Genomic DNA, 16,647 nt, shown 5'->3' with positions numbered 1-16,647 from the left:
CCACCTCAGCCTCCCTAGTAGCTGGGACTACAGGCACATGCCACCACACCCAGCTTATTATAATTTTTTTTTGTTGTATTTTTTTGTAGAGACAGGGTTTCACCATGTTGCCCAAGCTGGTCTCAAACACCTGGGCTCAAGCCATCCTCCTGCCTCAGCCTCCCAAAGTGCTGGGATTACAGGTTTGAGCCAATGCTCTTGGCCACAACTTCTTAAATCTATTCCTTTTTTTTTTTTTTGAGACAGAGTCTTGCTCCGTCACCCAGGCTGGAGTGCGGTGGCATGATCTCAGCTCACTGCAACCTCCGCCTCCTGGGTTCACGTCATTCTCCTACCTCAGCCTCCTGAGTAGCTGGGATTACAGGCACATGCCACTACGCCCAGCTAATTTTTATATTTTTAGTAGAGATGGGGTTTCCCATGTTGGCTAGGCTGGTCTCGAACTCCTGGGCTCAAGCAATCTTCCCACCTGGGCCTTCCAAAGTGCTGGAATTACAGATGTGAGTGACTGCACCCAGTCACACTTGTCAGTTTATTCCTGAAGCTCTACTGCCAGGGGCTCCGATCCTATTATCCTACGAACACTGGCCCAAGTCTCTTTGCATTTGGATGCTGCCCGGGCCTTCTGCCTCTTCCATTTATAACGGCCCCTACTTCCAACCCTCCTGTGGCTCCAGATTATGATCCGGGTAAAACCCACCCTTCTCCCAAAGACCCTGATCCCCCTGTCCCCGCACGATCTTGCCCCTGTTGACCGCCCTGCAGTCCCCTTCCCCCTCATCTCACCCCTGCCCTGGCCTCCTGACTGCTCTTCAAGCTGCTGAGATCATTGCTCTCTCAAGGTCTTCGCCCATCCTGTGCCCTCCTCCTGCAGCGCCCTTTCCCTGGCCAGCTCCCTGTCCTGCCTCGGGTCCAAGTTCTAGTCTGTGCCGGTCCTGACACCCTGGCTTTCTTTGTTATCTGCGATGATTTGGCTCCTTCATTTGCTCATTGTCTCGGGGCCAGATCACAAGTTCCAAGAGGCCAGGCCGGATCCACCTGGTTTTTTAGGACTGGGCCCAGGGCACCAAAGGCAGAAGTGGGTCATTATCTCTCCCTGAGTCTTTTTTTTTTTTTTTGAAACGGAGTCCCGCTCTGTTGCCAGGCTAGAGTGCAGTGGTGCCATCTCGTCTCACTGCAACCTCTGCCTGCTAGGTTCAAGCAATCCTCCCACCTCAGCCTCCCGAGTAGCTGGGATTACAGTCATCACCAGGCCTGGCTAATTTTTCTATTTTTAGTAGAGATGGGGTTTCATCAGATTGGCTAGGCTGGTCTCAAACTCCTGACTTCTAGTGATCCACCCACCTCAGCCTCCCAAAGTGCTGCCACAGGCTACCACGCCTGGCTAATTTTTGTATTTTTAGTAGAGATGGAGTTTCGCCATGTTGGCTAGGCTGGTCTCAAACTCCTGATCTCAAGTGACCGCCTGCCTCAGCCTCCCAGAGTGCTGGGATTACAGGCGTGAGCCACTGCGTCCAGTGTCTCCCTGAGTCTTAAAGGAGAAATACCTCAAAGAAGAACTTGACCTTCCTCTGGGGCAACTTCCCTGCTTCCCTCCTGGGCAAATCCAGCCAGGTTTCCTTCCCTGGGTGCAAAATTAGTTCCACTGGGTGCTCAACTCACACATGCGACAGATGGATTAACTGAGGCAACAAGGGCCGGGCCAGAGCCCCCACTTAACAAGTGGGTCTAGAGTCGGCTGAGCCCCCGGTGTGACCCAGACCCTTCTCTGTGTTATCATCGGTTCCTCTGGGTTAGGGGTCTCCAGCAGCCTGTCTGAGCGGGGCGGCTGCTGCAGAGGCTTCCGGAACTTTCTGCCCCTCCTTGGCCGCCTCCCCGCCCCCGTCTCCCACAGGGCCCTGACTTTCGGTAAATGACAGTGGCTCAGGAAACCAAGGGGCCCACACAGGAAGGAGCCGAGTGGGACTTTCCTCTCGCTGCCTCCCGGCTCTGCTCTCCCTTCGAAGGTCCAGGGTCCCTGCCTGCTAGGTAAGAGCTGGTGATGCCGCAGGGCTCTGCCCAGACACTGGGGGAGGACGGTGGTGGCTGGGGATGGCTGGGCTGGCACAGGGTACTGCCAGGGCAAAGGTGAGCTCGCCTTCCAGGCCTCAGAGGAAAGCTGCCAGACAGACGCAAGCTGGGACTCGCATCCTCCGATTGCTCGCTTCCCTGGACCTCAGCTTTTAATAAGGCTGGGAGTTGCCCGCCTTGCGGACCTGGAGGGGTCACTGCGCGTGTGCAATGGGGGAAGTGAGGTTGAGGGGTGGGAAGGAGGGGTTGGGGGGTGGAGTTCCCATCCCCGACCCTCCGAGCCTTCCTGGTCCAGACACAGGGTGCCCGACCATGCCAGGATGTAGAACGCTGGGGATTATAAACGGGATACCGAGGCGAAAAGAGAGCTTGAGGCCAGGAGTTCAAGACCAGCCTGGGCAATGTAGCCAGACCCCCATTTCTACAAACATTTTTAAAAAACAAACAAACAAAAAAAACCCATGGCGTTTTCTGGGCCCAAACATCACCTCTGACTTCATTGTTTTCGTTCAATATTAAAAAAAATATATGTTGTTAAGTTTTTTTTGGTTTTGGAGAGGGGGTCTTGCTATGTTGTTCAGGCAGGTCTCTAACTCCTGGCCTCAAGCCATCCCTCTGCCTCAGCCTCCTGAGTAGCTGGGATTGCAGCGGGGCGCCATTGCCACTGAAGCTTTATTTTAAACTTGATTGGGGCTGGGCACAGTGGCCCACGCGTGTAATCCCAACACTTTGGGAGGCCGAGGCAGGTGGATCACTGGAGGTCAGGAGTTTGAGATCAGCCTGGTCAACATGGTGAAACCCTATCTCTACTAAAAACACAAAAATTAGCCAGGCATGGTGGCGGGTGCCTGTAATTCCAGCTACTCGGGAGGCTGAGGCAGGAGAATTGCTTGAACCTGGGAGGTGGAGTTTGCAGTGAGCCGAGATCATGCCACTGCACCCCAGCCTGGGAGACAGAATGAGAATCCGTCTCAAAAAAAAAAAAAAAGAAAAAGGCCAGGCGAGGTGGCTCACGCCTGTAATCCCAGCACTTTGGGAGGCTGAGACGGGCGGATCACCTGAGGTCAGGAGTTTGAGACCAGCCTGGCCAACATGGTGAAACCCTGTCTCTACTAAAAATACAGAAATTAGCCAGGCACAGTGGTGCGCACCTGTAATCCCAGCTACTCGGAAAGCTGAGACTGAATAGCTTGAACCCAGGAGGCAGAGGCTACAGTGAGCCAAGATCATGCGACTGTACTCCAGCCTGGGTGACAGTGCGAGACTCCATCTCAAAACAAAACAAAACAAAACAACTTGATTGACTGATGTTGAGGGGAAGATAAAGAGGACATGCTGTGTGATTTTATTTCTATAAAGGGCAAAACTAGGCATCATCTCTCTGTGGGAGACATGGGGCTTCTCCAAGGTTCCTGGGACTAGGAATGTGCTCATTCTTGGTCTGGGCATTGGCGACATCAAAGTGTCCCTTTGGGCCGGGCGCGGTGGCTCACGCCTGTAATCCCAGCACTTTGGGAGGCCAAGGTGGGTGGATCACAAGGTCAGGAGGTCGAGATCATCCTGGCTAACACGGTGAAACCCCGACTCTACTAAAAATAGAAAAATTAGCCGGGCGTGGTGGCGGGCCCCTGTAATCCCAGCTACTCGGGAGGCTGAGTCAGGAGAATGGCGTGAACCCGGGAGGCGGAGCTTGTAGTGAGCCGAGATCGCGCCACTGCACTCCAGCCTGGGAGACAGAGCTAGACTCTGTCTCACAAAAAAAACAAAAACAGAAACAACAAAAACCCTTATTAATGCCGCCCCACCCCAGCCCTGGGGCATTATTTTGGATCGTAGTTTTGTATCGTGTTGTTGTTGTTTTTTTTTCTAGAGATAAGGTCTTGCTCTGTGGCCCAGGCTGGAATGCAGTGGTGTGATCATAGCTCAATGCAGCCTCAACCTGCAGAGCTGAAGGTATCCTCCCGCCTCAGCCTCCCAAGTAGCTGGGACTATGGGGGTGTGCCACCGTGCCTTGCTAATTTTTTAGAGATGAGGTCTCAAATTCCTAGCCTCAAGTGATCCACCCGACTCCGCCTGTCAAAGTGCTGGGATTACAAGGCTTTTTTTTCTTTTTGAGAGGCGGTCTCACTATATTGCCCAGGCTGGTTTCAAACTCCTGGTCTCAGCCAGGCGTGGTGGCTCACACATGTAATCCCGCATTTTGGGAGGCTGAGGCAGGCAGATCACTTGAGGTCAGGAGTTTGAGACCAGCCTGGACAACATAGTGAAACCCCATCTCTACTAAAAATACAAAAAAATTAGCTGGGCATGGTGGTGCCCACCTGTAATCCCAGCTACTGGGGTGGCTGAGGCACGAGAATCTCTTGAACTTGGGAGGCGGAAGTTGCAGTGAGCTGAGATCACACCACTGCACTCCAGCCTGGGCAACAGCGCGAGACTCTGTCTCAAAAAAACATAAAACAAACTCCTGGGCCGGGCGCAGTGGCTCAAGCCTGTAATCCCAGCACTTTGGGAGGCCGAGACGGGCGGATCACGAGGTCAGGAGTTCGAGACCATCCTGGCTAACACGGTGAAACCCCGTCTCTACTAAAAAATACAAAAAACTAGCCGGGCGAGGTGGTGGGCGCCTGTAGTCCCGGCTACTCGGGAGGCTGAGGCAGGAGAATGGCGTAAAAACCCGGGAGGCGGAGCTTGCAGTGAGCTGAGATCCGGCCACTGCACTCCACCCTGGGCGACACCGCGAGACTCCGTCTCAAAAAAAAAAAAAAAAAACAAAAAAAAACAAACTCCTGGTCTCAAGCTATCCTTCCTACTTGGCCTCCCACAGTGATGGGGTTACAGGTATGAGCCACTGCGCCCTGCTGGAACATAGGTTTTTGTTTGTTTGTGTTTGTTTTTCCCGATATTTTCTTCAGATCTTCTTCATTCAGGTCAATTTGAGTGACCTGCTTTTTCTCCCCGATTTTTCTCAGGGGACTCGAAGCCCCACCACTTGCCCCACCCAGCTGGGGGCCCTGAGCGCTGAGGTTTCTGAGGGCAAGTGAGCGAGAGGGTGGGAGGTGTTGGGAGCTGGGAAGCAGGGGGTCGGTTTCCTCCTGGGCCCATCCCAGGGAGGCTTTCCTTCTTTCTTTCTTTTTCTTTTTTTTTTTTTGAGATGGAGTCTCGCTGTGTCACCCAGGCTGGAGTGCAGTGTCGCGATCTCGGCTCACTGCAAGCTCCGCCTCCCGGGTTTACGCCATTCTCCTGCCTCAGCCTCCGAGTAGCTGGGACTACAGGCGCCCGCCACCACGCCCGGCTAGTTTTTTGTATTTTTAGTAGAGACGGGGTTTCACCATGTTAGCCAGGATGGTCTCGATCTCCTGACCTCGTGATCCACCCGCCTCGGCCTCCCAAAGTGCTGGGATTACAGGCTTGAGCCACCGCGCCCGGCCCTTTCTTTCTTTCTTTCTTTTTTTTTTTTGAGACCGGCTCACTGTTGTCCAGGCTGGAGTGCAATGGCATGATCTTGGCTCACTGCAAGCTCCGCCTCCCGGGTTCAAGTGATTGTCCTGCCTCAGCCTCCTGAGTTGCTGGGATTACACGGACACACCACCACACCCAGCTAAGTTTTGCACTTCTTACAGACAAGGTTTTGCCATGTTGGCCAGGCTGGTCTCAGACTCCTGACCTCAAGTGATCCCCCTGCCTTGGTCTCCCAAAATACGGTGATTACAGGCATGAGCCACCGTGCCTGGCCTCCATTACTCCTTTCCATGCCCTCCCCGCTCAGAAGTCCAGTCCTCTCTGAGCAGGACTGAAGGGCTTTTTCTCTCTGTGGCCCAGGCAAGTTGCACTCATGGCACCTCCGAGTGAGGAGACACCCCTGATCCCTCAGCGCTCCTGCAGCCTCTTGTCCACGGAGGCTGGTGCCCTGCACGTGCTACTGCCCGCTCGGGGCCCGGGGCCCCCCCAGCGCCTATCTTTCTCCTTTGGGGACCACTTGGCTGAGGACCTGTGCGTGCAGGCTGCCAAGGCCAGCGGTGAGTGCATCTCTAGTAGATCGGGCCAGAGGAAAGGATAGGGCTGTGTGGGGCCAAGATTGGGAGCTGGAATAGTTTCCTGCAGAAGTCAGCATTGGAGCTGGGGCTTTGGGGGATGAGTAGGAGTTTGGTAATGGAGAAGGGTGTGCAGGGTGAGCCTCTGAGGCAGAGGGAATGGCCTGTGCAGACTGAGAGGTGTGACGGCACATGAAGGGAACAGCTGGTCATCTCTTGAGGTATGGAAGGATCTGGATGGTTGGGTATGATCCTGGCACTCATGAAGCCACCGATGGGGTGACTCAGGAGGAAGCTGATGGGACCGTCCCCTGTAGGCATCCTGCCTGTGTACCACTCCCTCTTTGCTCTGGCCACGGAGGACCTGTCCTACTGGTTCCCCCCGAGCCACATCTTCTCCGTGGAGGATGCCAGCACCCAAGTCCTGCTCTACAGGATTCGGTAGGAAGTGCCCCCCCCAGCCTCCAGGGATTGTACAATTTTATCATCTCCTTGCATTTTGAGGTGCCCATACCCCCGGTCCCAGGGAGGATATGATCACTACCCATTTCTCAGATGAGGAAATGGAACAGAGAGGGTGGGTCACTTGCCCAAGGTCACACAGCAAATTAAAGGTACAAGCTGGGCTCTGTGAGGCCTCTGCAGAATCTGTACCCCCCTCCCCGCCCCACCACCATACTATCACTCCTACTGAGGCTGGGTTGCACTTTCATCCCAGGGTTCTCTCCTCTCCTAACAGTTTTTACTTCCCCAATTGGTTTGGGCTGGACAAGTGCCACCGCTTCGGGCTGCGCAAGGATTTGGCCAGCGCTATCCTTGACCTGCCAGTCCTGGAGCACCTCTTTGCCCAGGTGGGATTCCGCCTGGGGTTTGACCCAGGGGTTGGGGGCCCGAGGGACAACATCAGGGCTGGCTTGCAATCAGGTGGGGCCTCGTCTGACCCTCCCTGTGGCAGTCCAGGGGTGGGGGTCAGCCCAGGATTGGGGGGTCTTCAGGGCTTGAAGTTGGGCCGCCTCAGTTGATGCTCCCTGTGGCGGCCCCCCAGCACCGCGGTGACCTGGTGAGTGGGCGCCTTGCTGTGGGCCTCAGCCTCAAGGAGCAGGGTGAGTGTCTCAGCCTGGCCGTGCTGGACCTGGCCCGGATGGCGCGAGAGCAGGCCCAGCGGCCAGGAGAGCTGCTGAAGACTGTCAGGTGAGAGCCACCAGACTGTGGGGACGGCCTCTGCTTGGGAGTGAACAACGTGGGCTCCTTTGGGGCTTTGCCGGGCTCCCAAAATGGAGCTCCCCTGCAAGCTTTCAGGGTATTCCCATGACCCAGGGCCTCCCACGAACCCAGCCCTCTCCACCTCCAGGCTCCAGCTCGAAAGACACCTGACCTCCCCCAGCTAAAAGGCCTGTGGGGTCCCTGTCCGACCTGTGGGCGCCAATGGCCCTCCCCTACTCTGAGGTCCTGTCCCCATACCTGACCCTGAATGAGAGTCTGTATGTGCCTCTTACTCCAACTGGGGCCGGACCCCAGCCCCTGGCCTAAAGCCTGGGTTTGTGTGTGTCCCCGCGGTGACTCCTCCCGACGCTGAAGACCGGCTCCCTACCCTCCAACCCCCGCAGCTACAAGGCCTGCCTGCCCCCAAGCCTGCGCGACCTGATCCAGGGCCTGAGCTTCGTGACGCGGAGGCGTATTCGGAGGACAGTGCGCAGGGCCCTGCGCCGCGTGGCCGCCTGCCAGGCCGACCGGCACTCGCTCATGGCCAAGTACATTATGGATCTGGAGCGGCTGGATCCGGCTGGGGCCGCCGAGACCTTCCACGTGAGCCTCCCTGGGGTCCCTGGTGGCCAGGACGGGCTGGGGCTGCTCCGCGTGGCTGGTGACGGAGGAATCGCCTGGACCCAGGGAGAACAGGAGGTGAGGGCGGACCCTCCGCTGGGCGGGACCAACGTGGGGTGGGGCTCGGGAGGGGCCGGAGAGTGGGCGGGGATGTGGGGCGGAGCCAAAGCGAAAGAGATGAGGAAGTGGGCGAGGCTTAAGGAGGGGCGGGGCTTAGGAAGGGAGGAGACTACGGGAGTGGGAGGGGCAAACTGAGTGAAGGGTGGGGCTGAGCGACGCCGGAATGAAAATGGGAGGGGTTGAGGAGGGAGTGGGTGGGTGGGCGCTGGAATGAGGCAGGACTAAGAGACGGAGTGAGGCTCTGAAACCTGGGAGGCTGCGAAGTGGGGCAGGGATCAAGGAGCGGGGTACCAGCAGAGAGAAGGAGGCGGGGATTGGCAGAGTGGGTGGGAGATGTTTGGGGATGGGCAGGGGAGGGGTTGAGAGGGTTGGAGTTGATAGGAGGGGGCGCGGCTTGGAAGGGTTGAGTGGGAAAGGGGTAAGGAAGGGGATGGAGTGGTTTGGGGGGCTCATGGGCATGGTTTGGTGGGATCCAGCAGGGCCCCCACTTCGGTATCCCCCTCCTTCCCAGGTCCTCCAGCCCTTCTGCGACTTTCCAGAAATCGTAGACATTAGCATCAAGCAGGCCCCGCGCGTTGGCCCGGCCGGGGAGCACCGCCTGGTCACTGTCACCAGGACAGACAACCAGATTTTGGTGGGTGCAGGATCCCCCTCCCCTCCAGCCTTACCCCGAGGGCGGGACCGGCACCCTCCGGTTGCACTGGGCTCTGACGCTTGTCCCTCGCAGGAGGCGGAGTTCCCGGGGCTGCCCGAGGCTCTGTCTTTCGTGGCGCTCGTGGACGGCTACTTCCGGCTGACCACAGACTCCCAGCACTTCTTCTGCAAGGAGGTGGCACCGCCGAGGCTGCTGGAGGAGGTGGCAGAGCAGTGCCACGGCCCCATCACGTAAGAACCTGTCCCCCATTCCCGGCCTCTGCGGCCACGCAGATTGTCCATGCTTCAGTGTCCTCACCTTCCAGGAGCCCTGGACAGGGGTCAAGTGCTCAAACCACACCTGCCCCACAGTCAGCGCTCAGTGAAGCTGAAGTATTCCTTTTGCTGCACAGGGCGACCACTACTCTCTCTCTCTCTCTGACCCTAGGGCCATTTCCTGGAGATGGATAAGTCGCCCACCTTCACCTACAGCCTCTTGTTTAATCTCCCAGGAAGGGCCAGGCATAGTGGTGCACATCTGCAATCCCAGCACTTTGAGGGGCCAAGGCGGGGATTGTTTGAACTCAGGAGTTGGAGACCAGTCTAGGCAACAAGAGAGACCCCATCTCTACAAAAAACAAAACAAAAACAAAAACAAAAACAAAACAGCTGGCTGTGGTGGTTGACCTGTAGTCCCAGCGACTCTGGAGGCTGAGGCAGGAGGATCACTTGAGCCCGGGAGTTGGTGGCTGCAGTGAGCTGAGATTGCACTCCAGGCTGGGCAACCAAACCGAGCAAGACCCTGTCTCTATTAATACAAACAAACAGATAATCTCTCAGGAAGACGCCAAGACTTACGGCCGATTTTTTTTTTTTTTTTTTTGAGATGGAGTCTGGCTCTGTTGCCCAGGCTGGAGTGCAGTGGTACGATCTCGGCTCACTGCAGCCTCCACTTCCTGGGGTTCACACCATTCTCCTGCCTCAGCCTTCCACGTAGCTGGGACTACAGGTGCTTGCCATCACACCCGGCTAATTTTTTGTATCATTAGTAGACACGGAGTTTCACCGTGTTAGCCAGGAAGGTGTTGATCTCCTGACCTCGTGATCCGCCTGCCTCAGCCGCCCAAAGTGCTGGGATTATAGGCTTCAGCCACCACTCCCTGCCCATGGCTAATTTTATAAATGGGGGGAAAGTGTCACCTGGCAAGGATCCCAGGGCTACAGAGGTACCTGAATTTGAACCCAGGTCTCTCTGTCTTCTTCTGTCTCTGACTCCTCCCCATTCCCTCTCACCTTTCCCCACAGTCTGGACTTTGCCATAAACAAGCTTAAGACTGGGGGCTCACGTCCTGGCTCCTATGTTCTCCGCCGCAGCCCCCAGGACTTTGACAGCTTCCTCCTCACTGTCTGTGTACAGGTCGGTCTACGGCTAGGGTGGGTAGTGGAGGGCTTTCTGGAGGAGGTGACATTTGAGTTGAGATTTAAAAGATCAGTCAGCATTTGGTTCCTGAAGAATAGGAGGGAAAAGATACCCTCAGTGAACAGAACAGCATATTCAAAGGTCTAGAGACTGGAATGAGTTTGTGGTGCTTTAGGAGGAAGGACTGAGACTGGGCATGGTGGCTCACACCTGTAATCCCAGCATTTTGGGAGGCCAAGGCAGGCAAATCACCTGAGGTCAGGTGTTCGAGACCAGCCTGGCCAACATGGTGAAACCCCGTCTCTACTAAAAATACAAAAATTAGCTGTGTGTGTTGGCACAAGCCTGTAATCCCAGCTACTCAGGAGGCTGAGGCAGGAGAGTCGCTTGAATCTGGGAGATGGAGGTTGCAGTGGACAGAGATCATGCCATTGCACTCCAGCCTGGGGCAACAGAGCGAGACTCTGTCTCAAAAGAAAAAAAAAAAAAAAAAAAAAAGGCCAGGCATAGTGGCTCACACCTGTAATTTCAGCACTTTGGGAGGCCAAGGTGGGCAGATCACAAGGTCAAGAGATTGAAACCATCCTGGCCAGAATGGTGAAACCCTGTCTCTACTAAAAATACAAAACTTAGCTGGGCGTGGTGGCACGCACCTGTAGTCCCAGCTACTCGGGAGGCTGAGGCAGGAGAATCGCTTGAACCCGGAAGGCGGAGGTTGCAGTGAGCCGAGATCGTGCCATTGCACTGCAGCCTGGGCGACAGAGCCAGACTCCGTCTCCAAGAAAAAAAAGGAAGAAGGACTCAGAGGGAGAGTGTTGCTCACTCCCACTCAGGGTTCACTCCTCTTTTGCAGACCCCCCTTGGTCCTGATTATAAGGGTTGCCTCATTCGGCGCAGCCCCACAGGGAGCTTCTTTCTGGTTGGCCTCAGCCGATCCCACAGCAGTCTTCGAGAGCTCCTGGCAGCCTGCTGGGATGGGGGGCTGCACGTAGATGGGGTCACAGTGACCCTCACCTCCTGCTGTATCCCCAGACCCAAAGGTGAGCCCCCTCCTCCCCTGAAATGAGTGGCTGATCTGGGACCCTGGCTTTCTATGTCTGTGACAACTCCTGTGTGGGTGGCAAGTGGCAGAAACTGCAGATCAAGGTGGGTTAGGGAAGAAAAGGTGATTTATTGGCTCAGGAAGTTAGAGATATATAACCTTTAGGTCTGGCTTGATCTAGGCACAGCTAGATGTGAGCCATGTCACCTGCACCTAGTCTCTCTCCATCTCTCAGCTCTGGGTGCATTTCACTCTTCAACAAACCCCTCTGATGGGACAACTCGGAGATGTGAGTTCTTCAGAGTCTCCCAGAATCCCTAATAGAACTGAGCTCTGGTTGTCCACAGTGCCACTTGCTCATTAAAGCGCCCTGCAGGGCTCCTTCCTTCCTTGTCTCTCATCCCAAATCCCTGTGAGGGCTTTCTGGATCTCCTTTGAAGTAAACCGTATGCCAGCCAGGTGCGATGGCTCACGTCTGTAATCCCAGCACTTTGGGGGGCTGAGGCAGACGGATCACTTGAGGTCAGGAGTTTGAGACCAGCATGGCCAACATGGTGAAACTCCATCTCTACTAAAAATACAAAAATTAGCCGGGTGTGGTGGCACACACGTGTAGTCCCAGCTACTCTGGAGGCTGAGGCAGGAGAATCACTTGACCCTGGGAGGCAGAGGTTGCAGTGAGCTGAGATCGCACCACTGCACTCCAGCCTGGGTGACAGAGCGAGACTCTGTCTCAATAAAGAAAAAAAATTAGCCGGGCATGGTGGCACACACCTGTAGTCCCAGCTACTCGGGAGGCTGAGGCAGGAGAATCGCTTGAACCCGGGAGACGGAGGTTGCAGTGAGCTGAGATCTCGCCACTGCCCCCCTAGCCTGGGTGACAGAGTGAGACTCCGTCTCAACAACAGCAGCAACAACAAAACAAAAACAACAACAACAGAAAACCATGTGCCCTGGAGTCTTCATCAGGGGCAGCTTCTAGAGGTACCCCAAACTAAGGCATGAGTTAGCTAACCCTCGGGGACTTTTCACCGCTGATTTCTGGTTTTTGTCCCTCATCCTCTCCCCATAGAAAAGTCCAACTTGATCGTGGTCCAGAGAGGTCGCAGCCCACCCACGTCCTCCCTGGTTCAGCCCCAATCCCAATGCCAGCTGAGTCAGATGATATTTCACAAGATCCCCGCTGACAGCCTAGAGTGGGTAAGGGGCCCTGGGAAATGGGGCGATACCTCAGTCTATGGACCAGAGACTCAGATGTGTGGCCGCAGGCCCATGCTATAGCTTTGCCTTGCTTCGGTTTTCCCATCTGTAAAATGGGGCTAGCAGCTATGTATCACTTGGGCTGGGATCCTGCAGGAACCCCCTCACTGGCCCCTTCTGCTGTCCCCTCACCATTCAGCATGAGAACCTGGGCCATGGATCCTTCACCAAGATTTACCGGGGCTGTCGCCACGAGGCGGTGGATGGGGAGTCCCGAAAGACAGAGGTGCTGCTAAAAGTGATGGATGCTAAGCACAAGAACTGCATGGAGGTGAGAGTGGTGGGGACCAGACTTTTGGAGTCAGGGCTGGCTGGAGAGGGGGTCGTGGATATAGAGAAATTTAAAAACACACAGGGGCCTGGGCGTGGTGGCTCATGCCTGTAATCCCAGCACTTTGGGAGGCTGAGGCAGGAGGATGGTTTGAAGCCAGGAGTTCAAGAACAGCCTAGGCAAACTAGCGACATCTCATCTTTACAAATTTTAGGCCGGGCACAGTGGCTTACGCCTATAATCCCAGCACTTTGGGAGGGTGAGGCGGGCAGACCATCTGAGGTTGCGAGTTGGAGACCAGCCTGACCAACATGGAGAAACCCCGTCTCTACTAAAAATACAAAATCAGCCAAGCATGGTGGTGCATGCCTGTAATCCCAGCTACTCGGGAGGCTGAGGCAGGAGAATCGCTTGAGCCTGGGAAGTGGAGGTTGCACTGAGCCAAGATCGCGCCACTGCACTCCAGTCTGGGTGACAGAGGGAGACTCCATCTCAAAAAAAAAAAAAAAAAAAAAAGAGAAAAGGTAGATGATAGTGGGAAGTTCCGTCCTGTATCAGAAAATCATGGTAGTGCTGTGTGCACCAATGACAGACTCCAGGGCCAAAGGTGAACTGTGGCCAGATGTTCACCTAAGGCAGGTTTGTGAGCCCAAAATTTGGGATTGTTGGAGTGGAAGGAACCCACGTATCTTCTCTCCCTTCCCACCTTCCGCAGTCATTCCTGGAAGCAGCGAGCTTGATGAGCCAAGTGTCGTACCGGCATCTCGTGCTGCTCCACGGCGTGTGCATGGCTGGAGACAGTGAGAGCCCCTCACCCTCCCACCCCACCCCTGCCTCACCCAAGTCCAGGCTGTTCTACCCGCCTCTGTTCTGAGCCTCTATATGACAGCACCAGCAACACACTGGGCCTCCGTGGATGGGGGCCACGTTCATAACCCTTTATTTATGTCTCTTCATCATCACTGCTTAGAAAGTGGCTCCAGGTTCCCACCCATACTCAGCCCCAGAATGATCTGAAGTCAGACAAACCTGGCTTTCTAATCTCTGCAGCTTTGCACGGGTCACATAACCTTTCTGAGCCTTGGTTTCATTGTTTGGGAGTCCAGGATGGGCCAAGAGCTGGGGACAGAGGCTAGAATGTGACAGGCAGGGTGTGATGAGGGGCGAGGAGGGCAGCATGGGGCACTGTGGATGATCAGAGAGCCTGCGGGGCCAGCCTGGGGGTCAGGCAATGCTTGTGGGCAGACAGATGCATTCTAAGCTGGAAAGATAAGGACAAGTGTGAATTAGGAAAGGAAGAGGAGTGTCCTAGGCAGAGGACACAGAACATGCAAAGGGTTAGAAGTAAGATACAAAGGCTGGGCATGGTGGCTCACGCTTGTAATTGAAAAGCCAAGGCGGGTGGATCACCTGAGATCGGGAGTTCAAGACCAGCCTGGTCAACATGGCAAGACCCTGTCTCTACTAAAAATACAAAATCAGCTGGGTGTGGTGGCATGCGCCTGTAGTTCCAGCTACTTGGGAGGCTGAGGCAGGAGAATAGGTTGAATCCGGGAGGCGGAGGTTGTAGTAAGCCAAGATCACGCCACTGCACTCCAGCCTGGGCAACAGAGTGAGACTCTGTGAAAGAAAGAGAAAGAAAAAAAAGAAAAGAAAGAGAGAGAGAGAGAAAGGAAGGAAGGAAGGAAGGAAGGAAGGAAGGAAGGAAGGAAGGAAGGAAGGAAGGAAGGAAGGAAGGAAGGAAGGAAGGAAAGAAAAGTGAGATACAGATACAGAAAGGGCTCAGCACCTTCCAGGCATTCCAGGCAAATCATTCAGAGATGGAGGTGGGAGGAGAGGTGAGTACAGGATGAACAGAGGTAGCAGGGGAGGGAACAGAGATGAGAGTTTGAGAGACCCTGAGAGCTAGGGTGTTGGCAGAACCTGCTCAACACACCCAATCCTGCCTCTCCCTGCTGCCAACCAGGCACCATGGTGCAAGAATTTGTACACCTGGGGGCGATAGACACGTATCTGCGAAAACGTGGCCACCTGGTGCCAGCCAGCTGGAAGCTGCAGGTGGTCAAACAGCTGGCCTACGCCCTCAACTATCTGGTGAGTGCTCCTCTGCCTGCTCCACCCTCCATTCCCAGGGAAGGCTTTCTCTGGGTGGAAGAGGAATTGGGAGTGGGCTCTGTAGTATGCATAGGAGTTTGGTAAATGTTCAAGGGGAGGGCATTTTAGGTTGAGGTTGTGAGAACACTAGAAGACAAGTCATTCATGGATGTCAGGGGCTATAGTGAATGACAAGGCTGGGCATGGAGAAAGTCTTCCTAGAAGAAGGAACATTGGAGATGGGGTCTTGAAGGTTGAGTAGAAGTTCATCAAGAGAAGAAAGGAAAGGCCGGGCGCGGTGGCTCAAGCCTGTAATCCCAGCACTTTGGGAGGCCGAGACGGGCGGATCACGAGGTCAGGAGATCGAGACCATCCTGGCTAACCCGGTGAAACCCCGTCTCTAGTAAAAAAATACAAAAAAAAATAGCCGGGCGAGGTGGCGAGCGTCTGTAGTCCCAGCTACTCAGGAGGCTGAGGCAGGAGAATGGCGTAAACCCGGGAGGCGGAGCTTGCAGTGAGCCGAGATCCGGCCACTGCACTCCAGGCTGGGCGACAGAGCGAGACTCCGTCTCAAAAAAAAAAAAAAAAAAAAAAAAAAAGAGAAGAAAGGAAGGCAGGCACGTCAGGCTGTGGGAACAGCCTAGGCAAAGGCCTGCAGGCTAGATAGTGTGTTGCATCCCCTGGGGTCTATCAGGCAGTTCTGTTGGCAGGATACCAGGGTGCAAGTGTGGAAGGGAAGTCCATTGGAAGCTTGAGCAAGGGCCTTGAATGCCAGGTTGAGGAGCTTCACTTTGTGTCAAAGGCACTGGGGAGTCACAGGATGGGGTGGTGTTTGAGAAGGGGAGGGACATAGCCAGGTCAGTGTAGGGGGTGAACTAGAGGGGCAAGACAGGATATCAAGAGTCAGGGATGATGCTGGAGCATGTCCCTGCTCCAGATGGGAAAAGCCCATCTGAGCAGTACCAAATGGGCTTTGAAGGATGTATAGGAGTTTGCCAAACAGACTCTTCATTCATTAAATCCTCCCTGGCATTTCTCTATGCCTGGCCCCCTTAGGAGGACAAAGGCCTCCCCCATGGCAATGTCTCCGCCCGGAAGGTGCTCCTGGCTCGGGAGGGCACTGATGGGAGCCCGCCCTTCATCAAGCTAAGTGACCCTGGGGTCAGCCCCGCTGTGTTAAGCCTGGAGAGTAAGTTCCTGGAGGTGGAGGAGGGAGGGGCTGAACAGGGTAAGGAAGCGGATGCCTGATCCCACTTCCATTCCCTCAGTGCTCACCGACAGGATCCCCTGGGTGGCTCCCGAGTGTCTTCGGAAGGCCCAGACACTTAGCTTGGAAGCTGACAAGTGGGGCTTCGGCGCCACGGTCTGGGAGGTGTTTAGTGGCGTCACCATGCCCATCAGCGCCCTGGATCCTGCTAAGGTCAGAGTCTCTCACCTGGCATCGGTCTCCGAGTCCCCACTTTGACAGAAGGGTAGACTGATATCCAGTTTGGGGAGATTGGGGTGTGTCTGGTGGGTTGGGAATTACCAACTCCTCCTCTCACCCTCAGAAACTCCAATTTTATGAGGACCGGCAGCAGCTGCCAGCCCCCAAGTGGACAGAGCTGGCCCTGCTAATTCAACAGTGCATGGCCTATGAGCCAGTCCAGAGGCCCTCCTTCCGAGCCGTCATTCGTGACCTCAACAGCCTCATCTCTTCAGGTGCCCGCTGGGCCAGGTTGGGTGGGAAGGTGATGTCATATTAGGCCCAGGGGAAGGAGTGTGGTTTGCAGCAGGCCACACCTTGTGTGTCTGGCAAGGTTGGAGGGGCTGGTGACTGTGACAGTCAGTGTGAGCTTCAATGGCTGCTGTAACAAACAGTCCCCTCAGTTCAAGTTTC

At 55.3% G+C, this 16,647-nt stretch overlaps 1 protein-coding gene across 9 annotated transcripts in view; it reads left to right on the top strand.

The window, feature by feature from the left end:
* Window positions 1-16,647, top strand: part of JAK3 (Janus kinase 3) — a 32,059-nt gene that overhangs the window by 8,246 nt on the left and 7,166 nt on the right. For 2 of the 9 annotated variants that reach the window (XM_045380804.3, XM_045380805.3), the window contains exons 2-17: window positions 5,893-6,089; window positions 6,422-6,545; window positions 6,844-6,955; window positions 7,150-7,295; window positions 7,712-8,006; window positions 8,560-8,682; window positions 8,776-8,933; window positions 9,987-10,098; window positions 10,955-11,141; window positions 12,216-12,343; window positions 12,543-12,674; window positions 13,390-13,474; window positions 14,641-14,768; window positions 15,825-15,957; window positions 16,037-16,188; window positions 16,319-16,469. In XM_045380804.3, coding sequence (XP_045236739.2) covers window positions 5,906-6,089; window positions 6,422-6,545; window positions 6,844-6,955; window positions 7,150-7,295; window positions 7,712-8,006; window positions 8,560-8,682; window positions 8,776-8,933; window positions 9,987-10,098; window positions 10,955-11,141; window positions 12,216-12,343; window positions 12,543-12,674; window positions 13,390-13,474; window positions 14,641-14,768; window positions 15,825-15,957; window positions 16,037-16,188; window positions 16,319-16,469 — 2,350 coding nt within the window. In that variant the 5' untranslated portion in view covers window positions 5,893-5,905. Of the gene's footprint in view, window positions 1-1,961; window positions 2,029-3,940; window positions 4,024-5,042; window positions 5,111-5,892; window positions 6,090-6,392; window positions 6,546-6,843; window positions 6,956-7,149; window positions 7,296-7,711; window positions 8,007-8,559; window positions 8,683-8,775; window positions 8,934-9,986; window positions 10,099-10,954; window positions 11,142-12,215; window positions 12,344-12,542; window positions 12,675-13,389; window positions 13,475-14,640; window positions 14,769-15,824; window positions 15,958-16,036; window positions 16,189-16,318; window positions 16,470-16,647 lie in introns of those variants that run through there. The other 7 variants (XM_045380803.3, XM_074026359.1, XM_065535209.2 and 4 more) reach the window with 7 other exon arrangements.

Source organism: Macaca fascicularis, chromosome 19 (assembly GCF_037993035.2).
Source record: "Macaca fascicularis isolate 582-1 chromosome 19, T2T-MFA8v1.1".
Taxonomy (NCBI): domain Eukaryota; kingdom Metazoa; phylum Chordata; class Mammalia; order Primates; family Cercopithecidae; genus Macaca; species Macaca fascicularis.
The sequence above is the reverse complement of the archived record's forward strand: the minus strand, read 5'-3'. Positions and strand labels throughout refer to the sequence as shown.